General features: G+C 35.2%; 1 protein-coding gene across 2 annotated transcripts in view; it reads right to left on the reverse strand.

Annotated features, from left to right (window-relative positions):
• AGL (amylo-alpha-1,6-glucosidase and 4-alpha-glucanotransferase) overlaps positions 1–19,378 on the reverse strand; it is a gene marked incomplete at its 3' end in the record, with an annotated part of 62,136 nt that overhangs the window by 26,002 nt on the left and 16,756 nt on the right. For both annotated transcript variants that reach the window (XM_080799995.1, XM_080799996.1), the window contains exons 5-17: positions 18,824–19,027; positions 11,248–11,429; positions 10,970–11,081; positions 7,113–7,239; positions 6,660–6,762; positions 6,472–6,569; positions 5,685–5,824; positions 4,224–4,411; positions 2,440–2,563; positions 1,701–1,864; positions 1,025–1,126; positions 754–909; positions 507–657 (exon numbers count right to left, since the gene is read on the reverse strand). In XM_080799995.1, coding sequence (XP_080656121.1) covers positions 507–657; positions 754–909; positions 1,025–1,126; positions 1,701–1,864; positions 2,440–2,563; positions 4,224–4,411; positions 5,685–5,824; positions 6,472–6,569; positions 6,660–6,762; positions 7,113–7,239; positions 10,970–11,081; positions 11,248–11,429; positions 18,824–19,027 — 1,851 coding nt within the window. The remainder of the gene's footprint in view (positions 1–506; positions 658–753; positions 910–1,024; positions 1,127–1,700; positions 1,865–2,439; positions 2,564–4,223; positions 4,412–5,684; positions 5,825–6,471; positions 6,570–6,659; positions 6,763–7,112; positions 7,240–10,969; positions 11,082–11,247; positions 11,430–18,823; positions 19,028–19,378) is intronic.

Raw genomic sequence — 19,378 nt, forward strand, 5'->3', positions numbered from 1 at the left:
CCATCCTCAATTACCTTCCTAGCCCTCTGTCACTCCACTATTTTAACCAAATAGATATTTTCACTAGTCCCCAGATAGTCTTACTAACAACTATTAATATGAATTTTCTTTTTTACATCTTTCAAAAACTAAAGTTCCACCTCCCTTGAGAAGCCTTTTCTAAATACTAGTGATTTCTCTCTTTTGTGAACATATAGCAATTATAGTCTCTCCATATCTCTTCCTTGACAATTATAAAACACATCCCAGGGTGCCTGGCTGGCTCAGTTGCTTGAGTGTCTGCCTTCAGCTCAGGTTGTGATCCCAGTCTTAATTTCTTTCTTTCTTTATAGTACACTCTATACCCAACGTGGGGCATGAACTCATGACCCCAAGATCAAGAGTCACATGCTCTACCAACTGAGCCAGCTGGGTGCCCCAAGTTATGCAAAATTTTGAATTCTTTCTCAACTACAACCACACCAGTACTGTGTTATAATCACAGTAACATTTTTAGGTTGCATTACCAGGGATGCACATTTGAGGCACTTCCTTGCTGTAAAATGAAGTCTTAGGATTCCTGAAAGCAGTTCTAGACACAGACACAACAGACTGATGAATGCTGGGTGAATGTCTTGTTACTGCCACTATGTCTTCATCAACCTGATCCACATACACCTGAGAAACAGAAAGAGAAAACACGTTAGCGCTCAAACTGGAAAAACTTACTCTGAAACTGAACCTTAAGAAACTTACAAAAAGTTAGTTTCTTGCCTGAATGAAACCCTTGGCCCCAAGTTCTTGATGAAGTTTATTGATAGCACATCTGGCTGCAATAATTCCACTTTGGAAATTAACTTCACCTTTATCTGATGGAGATGCTCCAGGATTCCACTTCGTATAAAATCGTTCTTCAGAAACCACTGAAATCTGAACAAAGTTAAAACTCAGCCATGTGTACATTTTAATTATAATAAGATCTTTTAGTAAAAATGCTCAAAGTTGTTGGCCATGTGGATTTAAAAAAAACACCACTAAGACATACCTGATGAGGCACTAATTCATCATAGCCTTTAGTACTTCCACTAGCACAACATGCCATGGAAACAATCGTGGTACTTGGCAGAGCATCATATTCTGACCTATGCTAGAAAACAATAAAAAAAACCCCCCAGGGTTTATTTTCTTTCAAATGCAAAGTGCCATCCAATTGCATAATGAAGTAAAGGATAGTTACATAGTTACATACTGTAAGACATTAATTGGCTTTATTTTATTATTTTTTGACATTAATTTGCTTTAGAATTTAACAAAACATTCAAAAACTATGTACCACAATCACGTATAAATCTAAGACATGGTTCTGAAGCATGTGGATATTGTCACTAAATATCAGATCAAAAAATTTATTTTTTCCTTTTTCAAATTTTATTTAAATTCCAGTCAGTTAACATAGAGCGTAATATTAGTTTCCGGTGTAGAATTGAGTGATTCATCACTTACATACCACACCTAGTGCTCTCAAGTGCCCTCCTTAATCTGCCTCACTCATTTAGCCCATCCCCTGCCCTCCTCCCCTCCAGCAACCCTCAGTTTGTTCTCTTTAGTTGAGTCTGTTTTATTGTTTGCCTTTTTTTCTCCACTATGTTCATCTGTTGTTTCTTAAATTCCACATGAGTTTAGCAAAATAAGTAAATACAAGAAACAGAATAGATGCTTACCACAATAGGACACTCATTATCGTGGGTAATATCCATAAACAGGGCATGTGCAATAGCTGGCATTAACGGCCTCAAACAGGGCTGAACAAAGGATCCAACAGGTTCTCCTCCATATCTGTAAACCAGTCTGCCCTCTTCATGGCTATTATATGCACTCATTGCCTCTGTAAAGCATTACAGAATATTTTAATTATCTTCATTATTACTGGTCAAGAAGAGGTTAGGTTTCTTATCATGACTGAGTTTCCAAAAAATACCATAAAATATTGTAAAAAATAAAACTGCTGTAAACATTTAAACAAATGTCTATTAGTTTAAGTGACCAAAATTTCTTCTCTATAATTGGCCACAGAAATGGCTCATGTAGGTAAAAGGGAACATATGTTGTTTATTAGGATGTTAGCTATATAGGATCTATGGGAAAAAAAGCTAAGATTCTATCATCTATCCAAGTAGGAGATGAAAACTAGATTTGTGTATTTTCAAAAACAAAAAAATGCTGTTGTTCATGAGTCATCAATTCATTCTACTCATCTTTCAATTTAAGAGGAGATATTTTACCCCAAAGTGGAAACTTTTCCTGATAAAAACAGACTGAGATAGAGAAAAGTTGGCGTAGAGTATTTAAGAGAACATTAACTATGTTGAAAATTATTCAACATTGTATATAATGCTAATAAATGATCTACTTAAACAAAAACTAAAGTTTTAGATGGGAAATACACATCAACAAGCCTACCTCTTATTAGGGAACTAATGCCCAGTCTAGTAACAAAGATATTGTCCAGGTCTTCGCTTCCTGTGAACAGTTCGGCTACTACATACAAATTGGGTTGCAATTTCCTAGCAGCATCCAACATGTACTGCAAAAAGCACAGTCACAAATGTAACACAAAGAGAAAAGCAAGTGGGGGTAGGAAAGGAGACAAGAACTAGGCATGGATTCGACATAGGAAAATGTCATGGAACAAGACAAAATGGAAATCCAAGAAGAATTTCCAAATAAATTTAATTGTGCATATGTAAGAAAACATAAAAGAGACCAATACACACGCAGGAAACAAGAGAATTTATAAAGGGATTAAAACAGTTAAAAAGGAAGATTAGATTTTGCAAAGATACAGAGACACAAAGGGGGAAAAAGGAAGAAGAAAAATGTTAGTGTCACATTAAAAAATGTAAACTATAACACCGTGAATCTGCTAGGCTTTCACCCTGTTTTATGTGTGTTTGTTTTTAATACATCTAACCAGACTATTAATTTGCAGGCTTTTGACTAGGCCATTATTGATAAATTTCCTGCTGGTGAATCATTTAGCTATTGCAAAGATTAGGTCTAACTACACTAAAAGCCAAATTTTCCTACAAATGGTAATCAGCTCTTAATCACAAACCAAATTGGTTCCAATTTTCTTAATATAATGTTTGCACAAAGGTTAATAAAATAATTGAAATTCTGTCAGCTAACAAGTAGGGTCCTAGAAGATTTTGAAACTTAAAAATTAATAAATTGAGTTTTAATTTTCTGTTTTGCTATAATGTTGCAATAATCTTACATATATATTATAATAATGTGTATATAATAATGTAATAATCTTACATATATATATTTTAGCAACAGCAATATATATATATGTATATTGCTGTTGCTAAGAGCACAATAAGGAAAAACCTCTGCTAGTTTTTGGAGCTAAAAAATATTCTACCACCTTAACTAATGTTCACTAAATTCTTCCATGTCGAATCAATTTTTCATCATTGGACTCAAATCATATTCATTATAATACTGCATAAAATAACAGAAATAGATATTTTTCAGATAAGCATACATTCCCAAAGAACACTAAGTTGTCACGAGAAAGCTATCAAAGATCTTATAAACAGGATGAAAATTGTGTTTATAAAGCTGTATTAGATAGAAGATACTGCTATAAATTTTGGCACTGCCTCAGTTTCTATAAAAAGCCCAAAGAAGGATAAACAACATTTATGTTTACAATTACATTTTTATAAATAATCAATAAGATGGAATCAATGAGGCTAAAACAAGCTTCAATATACTGTAATATTAGTGCTTAAATAATAACATGTAACCAGTGACTTCATTGTCTATTAATATATCAAGAGCAATCAGAAAATAACAAGAATAAGATAGGTAGTTGCATATTATTAAAATGTTAATATTAATCCTTTAAAAGTTAATAATAAAATGTTAGAAATATTTTAATAATATATATGGCGATATGGTTATGTATATATCATCAGAGACAATATAATCTATTTCCCTAAATTGAAATAAAAATATTAATGCATTAAACATTTTATATCCCAGATTTCCATAACTACTGCATCAAAAGATTTTTTTAGAATTGTGAAGTTATGCATAAGTATTAAATACTACCACCAAATCCATGTTGGTGTCCAACTAGAAAAGAAAACACATACTTGCGTATTTCATTTAAGAAAAGCAAGGAAAGAGTACTACATTTCTTTGCTTAATGCAGATAAATTGTTTTTCTGTACCTCAGCTACATGAAGAGGTGTTGAGTGGCAGTTATCAAGACGCACTCCTTGGAAATAAGTTGCAGTTATTTCAGTGTATTTTTTCATGTGTGCCCAGAGAAAAGGACAGTCCTCTGGTTTATTCCCATAGCGTAATTTAACACTGTCTCCCCAGCAAATAAGTTCTCTCCTTAGATAAACTTCTGAGCCTGTTAAGAAAGGAGCTTGCTTTCAACAGTTCAAGAAATAACATGAAAACATTTACTTCAAGGAAACATTGTTTTTTAAAAAATCATATTGACTATTTCTATCACAAACCATGCACTGGTTAAAATTATGTCTAAAATGGTATGGTTATTTAAATCTATAAAGTTAAAAAATTAGTATTAATTTATATCTCATACCGATTTTGTTAAAATTTGACCTAGAGTCTCTTCTAAAAATGTGTACTTAGTGTAAAAAAAATCAAGTTGCTTCTTTTAAAGAAAATCAGTAATAGTAATATCACAGGCCCTTTGAAGACAGTGTTCTACCAAAAACATTTCTTCTTCAAAGATTTATTTATTTATTTGAAAGAGAGATAGAAAGTATGAGCAAGAGAAGCAGAGGGAGAGAGAGAATCTCAAGCAGACTCCCTGCTGAGAGCAGAGCCTGACGTGGAGCTCAATCCCACAACCCAGAGATCAGGACCCACGCTGAAATCAATGGTTGGACACCTAACCAACTGAGCCACCGAGGTGCACCTCTACCAAAACCATTTAAAGCTGTGTTTCTACCTTGTTATGCATTTTGGCAATAGGTTACATTAAATCCATGGCATGTAGTAGAATGCCTCTTTGCATTTAGAATGACTACAAAGGAGAAGGCAGAGAGAGATACTTAAACCCAAAGTACATTCTTTAAGAAAAATGAGATTTTGAATTAAAAAACTTCTCATTCAAAAAGACTTCTAAATGTTGAAAAACATATTGATGGGTGCCCAGCAAAATTCTTTCTGGCAAAGAAATAGCTGTAGAAAAATAAAATGCTGGGAGTGAAAGGGAAACCTAAAATTAGTTTCTAGTGTAATTGCTATTCAAATACCTTAATACCGCTCTGGCTAATGAATGAAAATATCTCTTATGGCAATATAATTGTAATAGCGTGGTCTCAGATGTATTTTTAAAAATGCAATAGATTAAATTTTTAACCATATAAAATCTTATTCAGAACCATAATATAAAATAGATAGATAAAAGCCATTCTGGTTGAGCATATAAAGACTAGGAGGGGAAAAGGGGGGAAAGGAAAAAACGAATCCCACTCTTCCTGTCCATCCCTTCTCTTCCGTCTTAAACTGTATGCACTCTGGCATCTCTGTGATGAAACAGTTTAAGAACTATTCCCTAGGTGGGGAAAAAAGTCAATGAAACAGTTTATATTTTGAGTTTGTTGTAAACTTTTCTCTCCCTATCCACAGAGAAGTTAAAAAAATTGACGTACCTGGTTCAGCAAAGTTTCGAAGGGGATCATCTCCCATTACCCATCCATTATGCGCCATCAGAAAACAAGCTTTATTTGGGTTATGAATCATAGATTCTTCTGTGGAGAGGGTCATTTCTTCATATGGGAACGTAAAATATCTATGGAGATACAATTAAATATTAAATCCATATAGAGAGATTCTTTGGAGAGAATTTAAATTAGTAATATTAAAATTAAACCTCCTCCTTAACAAACAGAATAAAGATTAGTCTTACACTATAGGAAATAAACTTTTTTACAGGTCCAAAATCTTCAAAAGACTTTCTGAGTAAATCTACCAAGATTTGAGAAATGGGAAGTCAGCATTATAGCATTATCTGGTTAGCATTTTAAATAATAAATTAAAAATTTAATAAAATTACTAAGAAAATCATTGAAGTATTGGTGTTACTTTTGCCAAAGCTTTTACTACACTTTAGTTGCCTAATCTGTGCTGCACATTACCTACAAGATAAGGATCTAAATGTTGGCTCAATTTGATTAACTTTGAATTTACTAGTAAGTATATAGTCCTCCAGAAACATTAATGCAATGTTTATAAACTGATTCATACTGATGATAGTTTCTTTAAGGACTGGCCTAACAAAGTTAACATTAGCCCTAGTTACCAAACCAAAATTTCTGTTTCAGTTAAAAAATGTCCTGAAGTCACACATGGAAGGAAAACATTCAGATTAATTTAAAAAAAGTTAAATACAATTTTCAATTTTTAACCTTTAATGAGAAGAAAATGAAAATGAAATACCTGGTAACTAGAGGATGTTTTCTAGTGACAGGTCCTAATTTAGGGCCATGGCCAGCCAGTCGTTCATAAAACACATTTCCCAAAAGGCAATTAACTACCTGAAACACATTAAATTATGTATCTCAGTAAAAACAACAACAAACAGTATTAAGACTCAAAGAAAAACAGCAGTTCAAAGTAGGTGAAACCTGTTCCTGATGATAGTTCATGAGTTGATGCTTCTCTGAATTTAACTCCTCAATTCTCTTACGGAACCAATTACAGCATTCATCAATTGCAGCTGGGCCCTTGCTAGAGCAGAGAGAGCAATACATGCTGAATATTTAATGGTTTTAAAATTCTACATTCAAAAATTTTCTAACAAGGGTCACAGAAACTTTATTTACTTATTTGAAGCTTTAAACATATTCATCAGGATCTTAACTAATGGCTGAAGAAGTTTTTCAACTGTAAAAAATACTATCTACACATATAGGAACATGGTCCATCACACAGAAAAAAGAGGAAAACATCATGCATTTGAACTAGCAGAATTATGGTGAATTACTTTTTTTGATTTTCTATTCAGGATTTTAATACTAGCTGTAAAGATTTGTAGGTAATATTATCCTTTATCTCATAGGAAAAATTTCATAACATACTCATGTGGTATGAAAGTTGCTAGTGCAATGTTCATATCTACAGTACAGCCAAGCCTTCTGTATTCAGGATCCTGAATAATCTTAAGGTGTTCCTTTGGATCAGGCTTGGTTGTTATTTTCCTATTTCCTAAAAGAAAGAAGAGATGATATCTTAAATGCAAATATCCACAGGGAGATTTTAACTGTTACTGATATTCAAGTTTTTAGTATACAATATTTTTTTACAGAAAATAAAACAAATGTTTATTTATTTCACAAACATCCTTCCTACCTCCCCCCATCTTCCTGCACACCACCTAACACACACACACACACACACACACACACACACACACACACACAGACAAGTATACACATAGGGAAGGAGGGGGAGAGAGAGATTGGAAGGGAGAACATTATAGAAGAAAAACATAGGGATTCCTATCACTTCAAACCCTGCCCCACTTCTCTGCCTTAGTCAGCTTTCTCTTACTACAATTTTTAGGGCATTAAGGATGTTGGTAGTACAAATTTTCCTTCTAGGTGTTACCAAATACACTAATATCAGGCGTTCCTTTTCTTCAAAGATTGCTTTCTATTCAGAAGTCAGTCTTATTAATGACTTTCTTTGCACTCTCTGAAAGAAACACACTGGCTAGTTTTTATAATTTTTTTCCTTTTTACCAATAAGCATATTCCTTATATAATAATAAAAAATGCAAATGTAAATAAATGTTTTGTGGGAAGAATTTTTATCCCTTTGCTGGAACTTGTTCCTGATAAATTAGATGTTGTTCAGGATTGCCTCCACTGGGTTTGATTTTATTAATTTTTTATTATTATTCTTTTTAATGTTTCTTTTTTAATTTAAAATCAATTAATTAACATATAGTATATTATTAGTTTCAGAGGTAGAGTTTGGTAATTCACCAGTTGTATGTAACACCCAGTTCTCATTACATTAAGTACATTCCTTAATTGGGCTTGCTTTTATATTAACTAACATCAGCATTACTCTAAAGAGACCTTGAAGTGGCTTGTAAAAGCACAAACAAAATAAATAAAATATAAATAGATTCTTTTTTTTTTTTTAAGATTTTATTTATTTATTTGACAGAGCGAGAGATCACAAGTAGTCAGAGAGGCAGGCAGAGAGAGAGGGGGAAGCAGGCTCCCCGCCGAGCAGAGAGCCCGATGCAGGCCTCGATCCCAGGACCCTGAGATCATGACCTGAGCCGAAGGCAGAGGCTTAACCCACTGAGCCACCCAGGCACCCTATAAACAGATTCTTAAGATTTAGTTTCTGAGGTTCATTTGGAAGAGTATATATATTACACCTACCAGTGGGGCACCTAGGTTGCTCAGTGGGTTAAGTGTCTGCCTTTAGCTCAGGTCATGATCCCAGGGTCCTGGGACTAAGCCCTGCGTTGGGCTCTCTGCTCAGCAGGGAGTCTGTTTCTCCCTCTGCCCCTCCTCCCACTCATTCTCTCTCTCACTCAAATAAATCAATGAAACCATAAAAAAAAAAAAAAGAAAGAAAAGAAAAAGAAAAACTGCCAGGAAGTGTTTGAAAAAAAGAAAAGCTTATACAATCAGTGTAAAGGATAAAACAGTCTTTAGTATTGATAGAATGGAATAGTACACATAAGAAATCCACATATGTTTAGTATATGACTAAACTATGAAGTCTTAATGGTGTACCACAAATCAGTATAAAAGGATGGATTATCAACTCAATGCCATTTTATGAATAAAAATATTTATATAATACACAAAAATAAATTCTAGGTGTATTGAAATTTATTTATTTATTCTTAAAGATTTATTTATTTGAGAGAGAGAGTGTTTGTGTTTGTGGTAGGGAGGTGCAGATGGAGAGGGAGAGAGAGAATCCTCAAGCAGACTCCCTGCTGAGTGTGGAGCCCGATGCTGGGCTTGATCCCATGACCCTGAGATCATGACATGAGCCAAAATCAAGAGTCAGATGCTTAACTGACCGAGCTACCCAGGTGCCCCTTGAACATTTAAATGTAAAAAAAAAAATAAGTAAGATTATTAGGAGACAGAATTTTTTTAAGAAAACGGAATGTTGATGGAAGGTTTTTTCTAAGCATGATGTGAAATTAGAAGCCATAGAAGACTGACATTTTGACTATGCTGAAAAAAAAAATACCATAATCAAGAATTAAAAGGAGGACATATTTGAGGCCAGCATAATAAGGAATCACCAATATAATAAGTCAATGTGAAAAAGTCAAACAGCCCAATAAAAAATAGGGAAATAGGGAAAGAACATTAATAGACAATTAATGGAAGATCTATAAGTGGCAAAGCAACATGTGAAAAGGTGTTTCACTAATGAGCAATGAACTACAAATTAAAATAATGTTTTGCCTGATTGACAAACATTATAAAAATTAATGGTATCTAATGCTAGTGAGGGTATAGTTAATGATAATGTAAACTGGTACAACGTGTTGAAAAGCAACTGGACAATACTACTTGTAAATTTATCATTAAATTTGTACACTCTTTGACCTGGAAATCCTACATCTAACAATTTATCTTAATTGATCCTGCAGATTTATTCGCCTAAGTAAAGATAACACATATAAGGGCATATATAAGTATATATCCTTTAAGGATAACACATATAAGGATATATATAAAAAAATATATATATTATAACACATACAAGGAAATATATAAAAATATATATACAATATATATATCTGTATATATATATTGTATATATATATTTTATATATATAGGTATATATATATAATACTGTTTATAAGGATATAAGTTCTGTTTATAAGGATATAAGTTCTACAAAAGTAAGGGCTTGCTATGTTCACCACTGAATCCCCATGCCTGGAAGAGTGCCAAATACATACTAGTGGTTCAAAAGATATGTATTGAATGAATGAATGAATGATGAAAAAAACTGGAATTAATCTGTCAAGAAGGCTAAAGAGAGATGCCTGACTGGCTTGGTTAGTAGAGCATGTGACTTGGGGTTGTGAGTTTGAGCCCCACCCTGGGTACATAGATTATTCAAAAATAAAATCTTAAAAAAAAAAAAAGGTTAAGGGCATCTGGGTGGCTCAGTCAGTTGAGCGTCTGATTATTGCTTTCGGCTTGGGTCATGATCTCTGGGTCATGGAATCAAGCCTCACTTTGGGCTCTACATTCAACAGGGAGTCTGCTTGAGATTCTCTCTCTCTCTCTCTCACCCTTTCCCTTTCCCTCTGCCTCTCCCCCTCCCCCAATGCTCCCCATCTCTCTCTCAAAATAAATAAATAAATCTTAAAGAAAATAAAAACAATGTATTGCTCCCTAGAGGTTAGAAGCTGCCTTTGGGGAGGGGGGACGGGAGAGGGTGGTGGGGAAATGGACATTGGGGAGGGTATGTGCTATGATGAGTGCTGTGAAATGTGTAAACCTGGAGATTCACAGACCTGTACCCCTGGGGATAAAAATACATTATATGTTTATTAAAATAAAAAAATTAAAAAAAATTAAAAAAAAAAAAGAAGCTGCCTTTGGCAGCTGGAGTAATCTTCTCACTTACCTTGCATTCATGCACTTAACAAACATATATTGAGTTCTGCTATATTCTGAGTATTGTGCTAAGGAACCAATAGTAAGAAACAGCGCCCGAGAGAAATAATTATATTATGTATTATCATGACATGCCCTTTAGGTATCTCTGCTAACTCTCAGATAGCTTCCAGGACCACAGTTTATAATAACACAAATATATAATAATAACAGATTTAATACTGTCTTAACCAGAGAAAAGAAGGGTTATCCCTTTAAGAGTAATAATAAATTTCTTAAAGTTGCTAGAAACATTCTAATGTATATCTTTTACCTTGTGTAAGAAGTCCTCTAAATTGCTCAACTGCTTTGTAAACATCTACTTGGAAAAATTCCCAGAGCTGAGTCTTTGGAAAAATATCCTCCCAAATTATTTTTCGAATGCACTGAAAAATTTAAACAGTTAAAAAAAGATATATTTAAAATATTTTCACTAAATATTATTTATTAAATTAAATATAGACTCCAAATAATTTTCAACCATACATTTACTTTGTACTTTAGAAATTTTGTTACTCTGTTTTAGTGTGGTACTCCTCTATACATACTGACATTCATTTGATGATCATTTTCAATCAAAGCCGGTACTCCTTTTTCTTTGTATTTCCCTTCTGCAACGTCACAGGATAAATGCCACAGTGCTCTGTCTAAGACCCAGGCAGGCTTTAAGTGTGGAGAATTTACAAGATTATATGCACATTCTGGATGTTCTTGGATCCATCTACTATTAGCAGCTTAAATAAAAAGGAGAAATAAAGGAATATCTTGTAATTAAAGTGAAATTAGTATCTATGTTAAGTTTAAAGATGAAATAAAATATCAACATCCACCACTCATTTTCTTATATATTAGACAATATTTAAATAACATATTATATTATATAAACTATATATTACATATCTATATCAAATATATATTATTAGTTTAAATTTTTATTATAACTTATGATATTGTAATGTGAAAAACACTTTTTTGGTTGTGGTATCCCGTCATCCACTTCACCATACCTTTTTCTTTTCTGTTGTAGGAATTTTTAATTGTAGAAAGATGCAACTCTGACTTATTAACACCCCTGTAAAAACACGTTTACTATTGTGGGAGTTAAGAACGGCCTTGTCCTTGGCCCATTTTGACTGTCCTTGAGTCAACTACATTTTGGAACACTCCTTCTAAGCCTGAAAAACATCTTTCCCTGAAAGCCAGACAAGGCTTCTGTCCCAATCTTCAGAACTCAAAATGTCATTTACACATTTTTTCCTACATAATCATTTCTTCCTGTATTTTTTGGTGGGGGGAAGGAAGGTGAGATTTTTTCCTCTGGATCTTTAAATATGATTAGATCTCCCTAAGGCTAAGAATACAAACAAATATACATCCTATTGAAACACAGTTATTTCTCTGTCTTCTATAGTCTGTTAGTTTCAAGACCAAATGTCTAGAAAATCCAACCTGTATCCGCCGCTTCCACTATCCCCCCCCAGTCTTGTTCCTTTTCCACTGCAATCTGCTGCTGCATCCAGCACTCCCCTGAGGTTACTCTAAGCCTCCTAATCATGAGATTTAGTGTGACTTTCTCAACTTTATCCATTTATAAAATAAAATTTATAAAATACTTCTTCCTTGATTTATAAAATACTTCTTCCTTGATGTACAAAAGGTATCATTATCTTGATGGGTTTTTTATTTTTCCTTCTCTTTCCTTCCTTTCTCATTTCTGCTAAAACTTTGAGGGAGGTTTGGTACATCTTAGTCCTTCTCTTTCTTTGAGCATGTCCTTTTTCATCTCACCCCCTCTTTTAGTACCCACATCTCAAACCAGTACCAGCTCCAACAAGGCCAGGCACATCTACCGAAGCATTTGATGGGTAGCACTGCCTGAGGACAGCATATTAACTCAAAATCCATTCACATGTTTACATTTATCAGAATGTGATCTATTTCAGGCACTGTTCTGGGAGCTGGATATTCTGCAGCAAAAGTGAACACGGCTCCTGTCCTCATGGAGCTTTTTCATTCTAGAGAGGTGGGTTGGTTGGTTTTGTTTTGCTGTGCTTAGACAATTCTGATGGAGTAAAACTCTCTCACAGTCAACTTCTTTGTATAGCTAAATTTGAATGGTTAATAATATACACTGTTTTAATAAGACTGATAAAAGTGAGGCCACGAAATTGCTCTGTTTCTTTTACAAGAGTGTAGCTTACATCTTATCCATTTGTATCAGTAAGTTCAGAATCAGAATCAGAGGAGTTCTGCAAGGTGTTCCAACTATTTACAACATTAAAGAATATTTGTTTTATTTTTTAAATAAACAAACAAAAGTTATACTCTTTTTCATCTTTAAAATAGGATAATGGGGGCGCCTGGGTGGCTCAGTCATTAAGTGTCTGCCTTCGGCTCAGGTCATGATCCCAGGGTCCTGCGACTGAGCCCCACATCGGGCTCCCTGCTCAGTGGGAAGCCTGCTTTCCCTCTCCCACTTCCCCTGCTTGTGTTCCTGTTCTTGCTGTCTCTCTCTCTGTCAAATAAATAAATAAAATCTTAAAAAATAAAATAGAATAATGCCTCTGAATTCATACTGAGGAGCATGAGTGGTTAATGTACATGAAACAAAAAGTAGGAACAACTACCAAATACCTACCGTATGTCAGGTAAATATACTACTTTATCAATCCTCATGTCTTACCACATGATGTAGGACATACTGGTATGTTCCTTTAACAGATGAGGAACTGAGGCACACCCTCAGTCATATAGCCAGGCATGAATTTAGGAAAGTTTCTTCAGAATTTGCAATCTTAACCAGATGAATGTGTTCATGCCTCAATCAGCTGAGCACCATTATGATTCTTATAGAGTTTTAAAATCATTATTATTTTTAGTTTCAGTCATTTATTTAGTAAGTAATATAGTATATAATTTATTTTTTTATTATTTATTTATATCCATAATAAACACTTGAAGACAGGATATATATGAAATAGAGATGTTGTAATAACAGTTAAATTAATAATTCTCAAAAAAATCAATTTAAGCTGGTTTTCCCTAGATTCATCATCAGTTATTAGAATTCAAGATGTAAGAGAAAAATGTAATGATAATTATACCATTTGGATTTTCATTTAAGAACACTAAACCTATCCTAATTTTTAAATGGTAAAAATCCTGAAGCTTTGTTACTTATTTTTTTGAAAGAACATCAAGAATAAAATGAAGGAATTCTAAACATTAGCTAATAAAGTATTATTTCTAATTCTGCAATAAAGAGAAGCCAACCCAAACTATATCTTAATACACACCAAAATTAAAAATGAAACATGGATTTCTAAAGTGGTGCTGTGAGGAACTTAGCAGACATTCTCCCCAGCAAAACCACGAGTTAAAGAGCAAAATTTTGAGTATAATCATTTAAAGTCTCTGGAAATTGTCTTAAGGGCATTCAGCATATGGAGAAACACTTATTCAAGAAAATCTACTAACTTTCAGCAAGGAAGCAAGAGTCTGTGGCATTTGAACTACAGTATGCTCCCTTAACCTTCCCAACCAGCTATGTGTTAATGGAAGCTCTGTGCCAGGTGCTCTATTCCAGGCAGGCAGGGCCAACATGGAGACTTCCTACCATTCCCAGTCTGGGGTTAAAGTTTCATGCTGGAAGAGGCAGGCTGCCCATATTCTCACACTCCCTCTAGCTCCATTTTATGGAAGCTCTATTCCAAGTAGGCAGGAAAAGAAAATCTAGTCTCCTTTCCTCCACTTCAGCCACCCCTCCCTCTGTCCCCGGTAGGGTGGACATCCTACCGAGCTGTGGGAGGCCAAGAATACTGGGACTCCAATTACCCCTGAAAGCTGGAGCTTACTTGTAGGGTGAAGGTCCCACGTGGGAGGGCAACTGAAAAGACCAGGGATTGCTACCTCCTGCCTTGTGTGCCCCCAGAATGAGATGGTACCTGGGGAAAAGTGATCTCATCCCCAGCTCTGGAGCAGCGGCATAGGTGTTCTGCTCAGGGAGAAAGGCCATGAAGATGAAGGGCTCTGCCTGAAAGGACTGAATTTGTTTGGAAGAGTGAGTGAAGAATTCCATGCGTAAGAGTGTTATTGAAAATAATGAAGACCTTGGTGGGGAGCAGTTGAAATAATGCTGGTAGCATTCTTTCAGAGCATCAGAGCAAACAAACAGAAGTTTAACAGCACTAGGGAAAGAGAAAGCAGAGGACAGCCCTCCTGGGCTGCATCCAGTCAGAAGCAATTCTAATAGGACATGGGAAAGACTTGAAAAACATTCCTCATATCCTATACAGACCCATCAACAGAGGACAACTCACTAGCAAAGGGGCTTAAAGACAACCTCCACCCAAACATGAAATGAACACTAACCTACAGTGACCCAGGGTGAATCCTAGGAAGCCAGGCTTAAAAACAAAATCACATATACCCCTGGCAGTCTGGAAGACCATATGTATGCCCAAGGCTGTGTGGTCTTCAGAGCAACCAGAGAGGGAACCTCCAGGCTTCCACTTCTTGATAAATCTTTATCCATCCTTTTACTGTCAACCTATTGGTATCTTTGAATCTAAAGAGTGTTGCCGTAGACAGCATATAGTTGGCTCTTGTTTTCTCAATTAACTCTGACAGCCTCTGCCCTTCAAGATACAGACACATCTTGGAGATATTGTGGATTTGGATCCAGACCATTGCAATAAAATGAAAATTGCAATAAAGCAAGTCAAACAATTTTTTTTGTTTCCTGGTGTATGTAAAAGTTATGTTTATATTATATTGTAGTCTATTAAGTATGTAATAGTGTTATATCTAAAAAATGTATATACCTTAAATAAAAAATACCTTAATGTTAAAAAATGCTATTATCTGAGCTTTCAGCATGTCATAATCACAAATCCTGACCACCATAACAAATATAATGATGAAGAAGTTTGAATGATGAAAAGTTTGGCAACAATTACCAAAATGTGACACAGAGACATGAGGTCATGAGGTCAGCAAATGCTGTTGGAAAAATGGCATCAATAGACTTGTTTGATGCAGGTTGCCACAAAACTTCTATTTGCAAAAAAACAAAAAAAACAAGCAGTAACTAAGAAGTGCAAAAAAAATGAAGCACAATTAAACAAGGTATGCAATACTTTACAAATTCCCTGGATCTTTGGCTTACAAATTTTTTACTATGCTGAGTGTGGCTATCTTTGTTAAGTTACTTAAAATACACTGAGCTTTAGGACACAAAGATTAATTTTTTAATCAAATTTTAAAGGTTGGGAAGTTTTCAGCCATTACTTCTTCAAGTGTTTTTACTGTTCTTTTCTTTCCTCTCTTTCAGGTATTTCCATGATGCATGTTGGTATGCTTCAAGATGTCCCACCTTTCACTGGAACTCTATTCATTTTAATCTTCTTTCTTCTGCTCTTCAAAATGTATACTCTCTGTTCACTGATCTTTTATTCTGTTAACTCAAATATACTGCTGAATACCTCTAGTGAATTTTTAATTTTGGTTATTTACTTTTCAACTCCAAAATTCTCATTTGGTTATTTTTTTAAATTTCCATTTACTGATACTCTCTATTTGATGAGATCGTATCATCATATCCTCCCCTTTACTGCTATAACCTGGTTTCTTTTAATTCTTTAGATATATTTTAACAGTTGCTTTGAAGTCTATGTTGGCTAAGCATGACATCTAGGACTTTTTAAAGACAATTTCTGTCGCCTGCTTTTTTCTTGTGTATAGGGGTCACACTTGCTCTTTCTTTGCATTTCTCAACTTTTTTGTTGCAAATTGGGCAATTTAGATAGCGTACTGTAGCAACTCTGGATATTGAGTCCATTCCTTCCAGGAATTGGAGGGAATTGGCTGCCTGTTTGTAACGTGGTTAGACTATTTCAGTGAAGTCTATTTCCCCTGTAGTGTGCAGCCACTGATGTTGCCACTCAGAGGAAGCAGCTGGGGCCACGGGCAGTCAGCCTGGGATACAGTGGTTTTTAGCACGGTTGTCTTAACCGTCTCTTTCCCTGAACTTTGTTAAGCTGCTTGCCTCTGCTGGAATCACACTTAGCTGTTACTCTCTTGTGCTATTATTTTTGATAATAGGCTGGAGCATAAATTGCCCCACAATCTGATCCAATTAAATTTGGACCCTTTGGCATGGATAATCCCTGAGGCCAGTCTTTGAGACTTGTCTGACCCCAGGAAGGCTGTTCTCAGCTGTCTCTTTCCCTGGTTCCTTTGGTTAAACTACTGGCTGGCCTATGATTTAGTATGTTGCTCTCACAGTGATACCAGCCTCCCCTTGTTTACCACCAAAGTCTCCACTATTTCCAAAAGTGTCCCATGCCAGGTACCAAATAACATCAATTTCATTCTTAGTCTGTTCTTACTGCCCAACTCCTCCCCTGGGCAGAATGCCTATGTCACTGCTCTACAACGGGTGGCAGGGACTGCAGCCTCTGGTTTTTTTGGCTCACCTCTCTAGGTGTGGAACCTCCATCCCATGAGCAAGCTGAGGCAAGGGCAACTGGGGCCCAGTATTCTTGCCCTGCCATGCACGGGGTAAAGTTTTTCCCCTCTGAGTGGAGTGGGGTTGGATGAAGGAAGGGAGCCCAAGACTTCTCAGCTGTTCTTGCCCAGAATAGAGTTTATGCAACAGAGTGCTGGAGTTGGGAGGTGCATGAGAAATGCTGGAAGCCTGCCCATTTCAACTGTAGCCCTATGCTGGGAGTTGAGGAGAAAAGGAGCCTTGTGTTCCCAGCTGTACCTGTCAGGAGTAGACCTATCATCATTCTGAGCTGGGGCAGGGAGAAGCAGGTCCTGGCTCAAATGTCACAGACTATCACTGCTCCTACTGAGAGTTAGTAGATTTTCTTACATGCTTCTCCATATGCTGAATCCCATTAGAACAATTCCCAAAGACTTTAAACAGTTTTTTAAAAAATAATTTTTATCAGTTGTTTTGCTGGGTAGAGGGTCTGTGAAGCCCTCACACTTCCAATCTGGAAGTCGACTCCCCCGGATAGTAACTTTACAATAAAAACCTGTTTTCACAGAAAGGACATTATGATTTGTAACACTTTCCAATTTAAGGCTGAAGAAAAGTTCCTTTTTTTATATTGCACAGACTCTCTCAAATGCCTTAGAAATACAGTCTCTGATACAGACTGCTACTGTACCCCAATTTTTTTCTCCCCTTGTTTCTTTAGTAACAGAATTCCCAAGGTTCAGCTGTACATACAGCTGATAGGCTACACTGCAAGACTCCTTTGCAGCTAGGTGTGACAAGAGAAAAAAACCTATCTGATAAAATGTAAGTATGTGTGTGTGTGCGCGTGAGTGTGTATGTGTGTGCATATATATATTATATATATGTTATATATATATATTAAGATAATATATATATCAGATCATGCCCTTAAAAGATATGACTTCTCTTCCTCATTTCCATTGGTTGAGGGTGATATCGGGAACTGAACGGCCATATTTGATTAAGAGTTGGAAGCAAAGTGTTGGAGATAGAGCAATGTGAGAGAAAGAACCTCGTTCCCTATTACCATTGAGCTACTATATCAGTCTTGGGATGCCTAGCTCATCTTTTATAAAAAATAAATACAGTTTCAGTCTTATATCAGTATATTTTTGTCTCTTTGTTATAGCTGCCTATGCCATATCCTAACTACATATAATGCCATTATGTAGCTTCATAAGAATAATATTATAGATGTTAAAGTAATTATCAATAATGTCAACTTTTCAAGTGAAGAACACTGAGTTCTTACATATTAGGAAGTTTTCACTGGGGCATTGAGAGAAGATAATATTTGCAAGGCACGCTGGGTTAAACTGAAAGCTGATCATGGCCAGAGGCTTGTCCAGGCCCAGCTGTTCTGACAGGTGACTGGACCAATCATCTCCCTGAGGATCACCAGTTGGGAAGCTTTATCTTCAATAACACTGTTTTCTTTGAAAGAAAAAAAATGGTACTATACAAAGTGATTTTTAAATTGAAGGACACCTGTGCATCATTTGTGTTTTCAAAATTTATGTTATATAAAACCATAAGAAATAAAATAACCAGACTATAACATTTCCATCAAAATTAATGGAAGTATAATGAAGCTCATACCAGTATGGTTGTAGACAACATCAGTAATACAAAGAATATTCCATTCCTTTTTCAATTTTTCCACTAGTTGTCCAACATCATTCCAGGTATACTTTTTATTAGGTCTTGAAAAGTCAGGATTTAATTCTAACTGGTTGGCAAGGGAGTAGCATGATCTAGATAGTCCAAGAGTCTGTAATGGGGTAAAATGAATCATGTTGTAACCTGCAACACAAGAAAATAAACAAAGACCACTGTAAGAAAAAAAAAAAAAGACAAACTAAAACTAAGCAATATATAAGTTTAAACTTCCTTAAGTAATTCTACCTAGCAAGGCAATCATGAAACTAGAAAAGGAGTCAAAGACTAGGGTTCAAATCCTACCTGCACCCCAAGTGACTTCAAGCAAGTCTACTTAAATCTTTCAGAATACCAGTGTCCTCATATATAAGACAGAGACAGTGAGAAAATGCATTAAAAAAAAATCATGGTACACAGTGCCTAGTTATTACTAGGGGTTCGATTTATATTTGTTGGATGTATATATAATACATATAGAAAATCTATTTTATATAA

This window comes from Martes martes (genome assembly GCF_963455335.1).
Source record: "Martes martes genome assembly, chromosome: 4".
In the NCBI taxonomy this organism is placed as follows: domain Eukaryota; kingdom Metazoa; phylum Chordata; class Mammalia; order Carnivora; family Mustelidae; genus Martes; species Martes martes.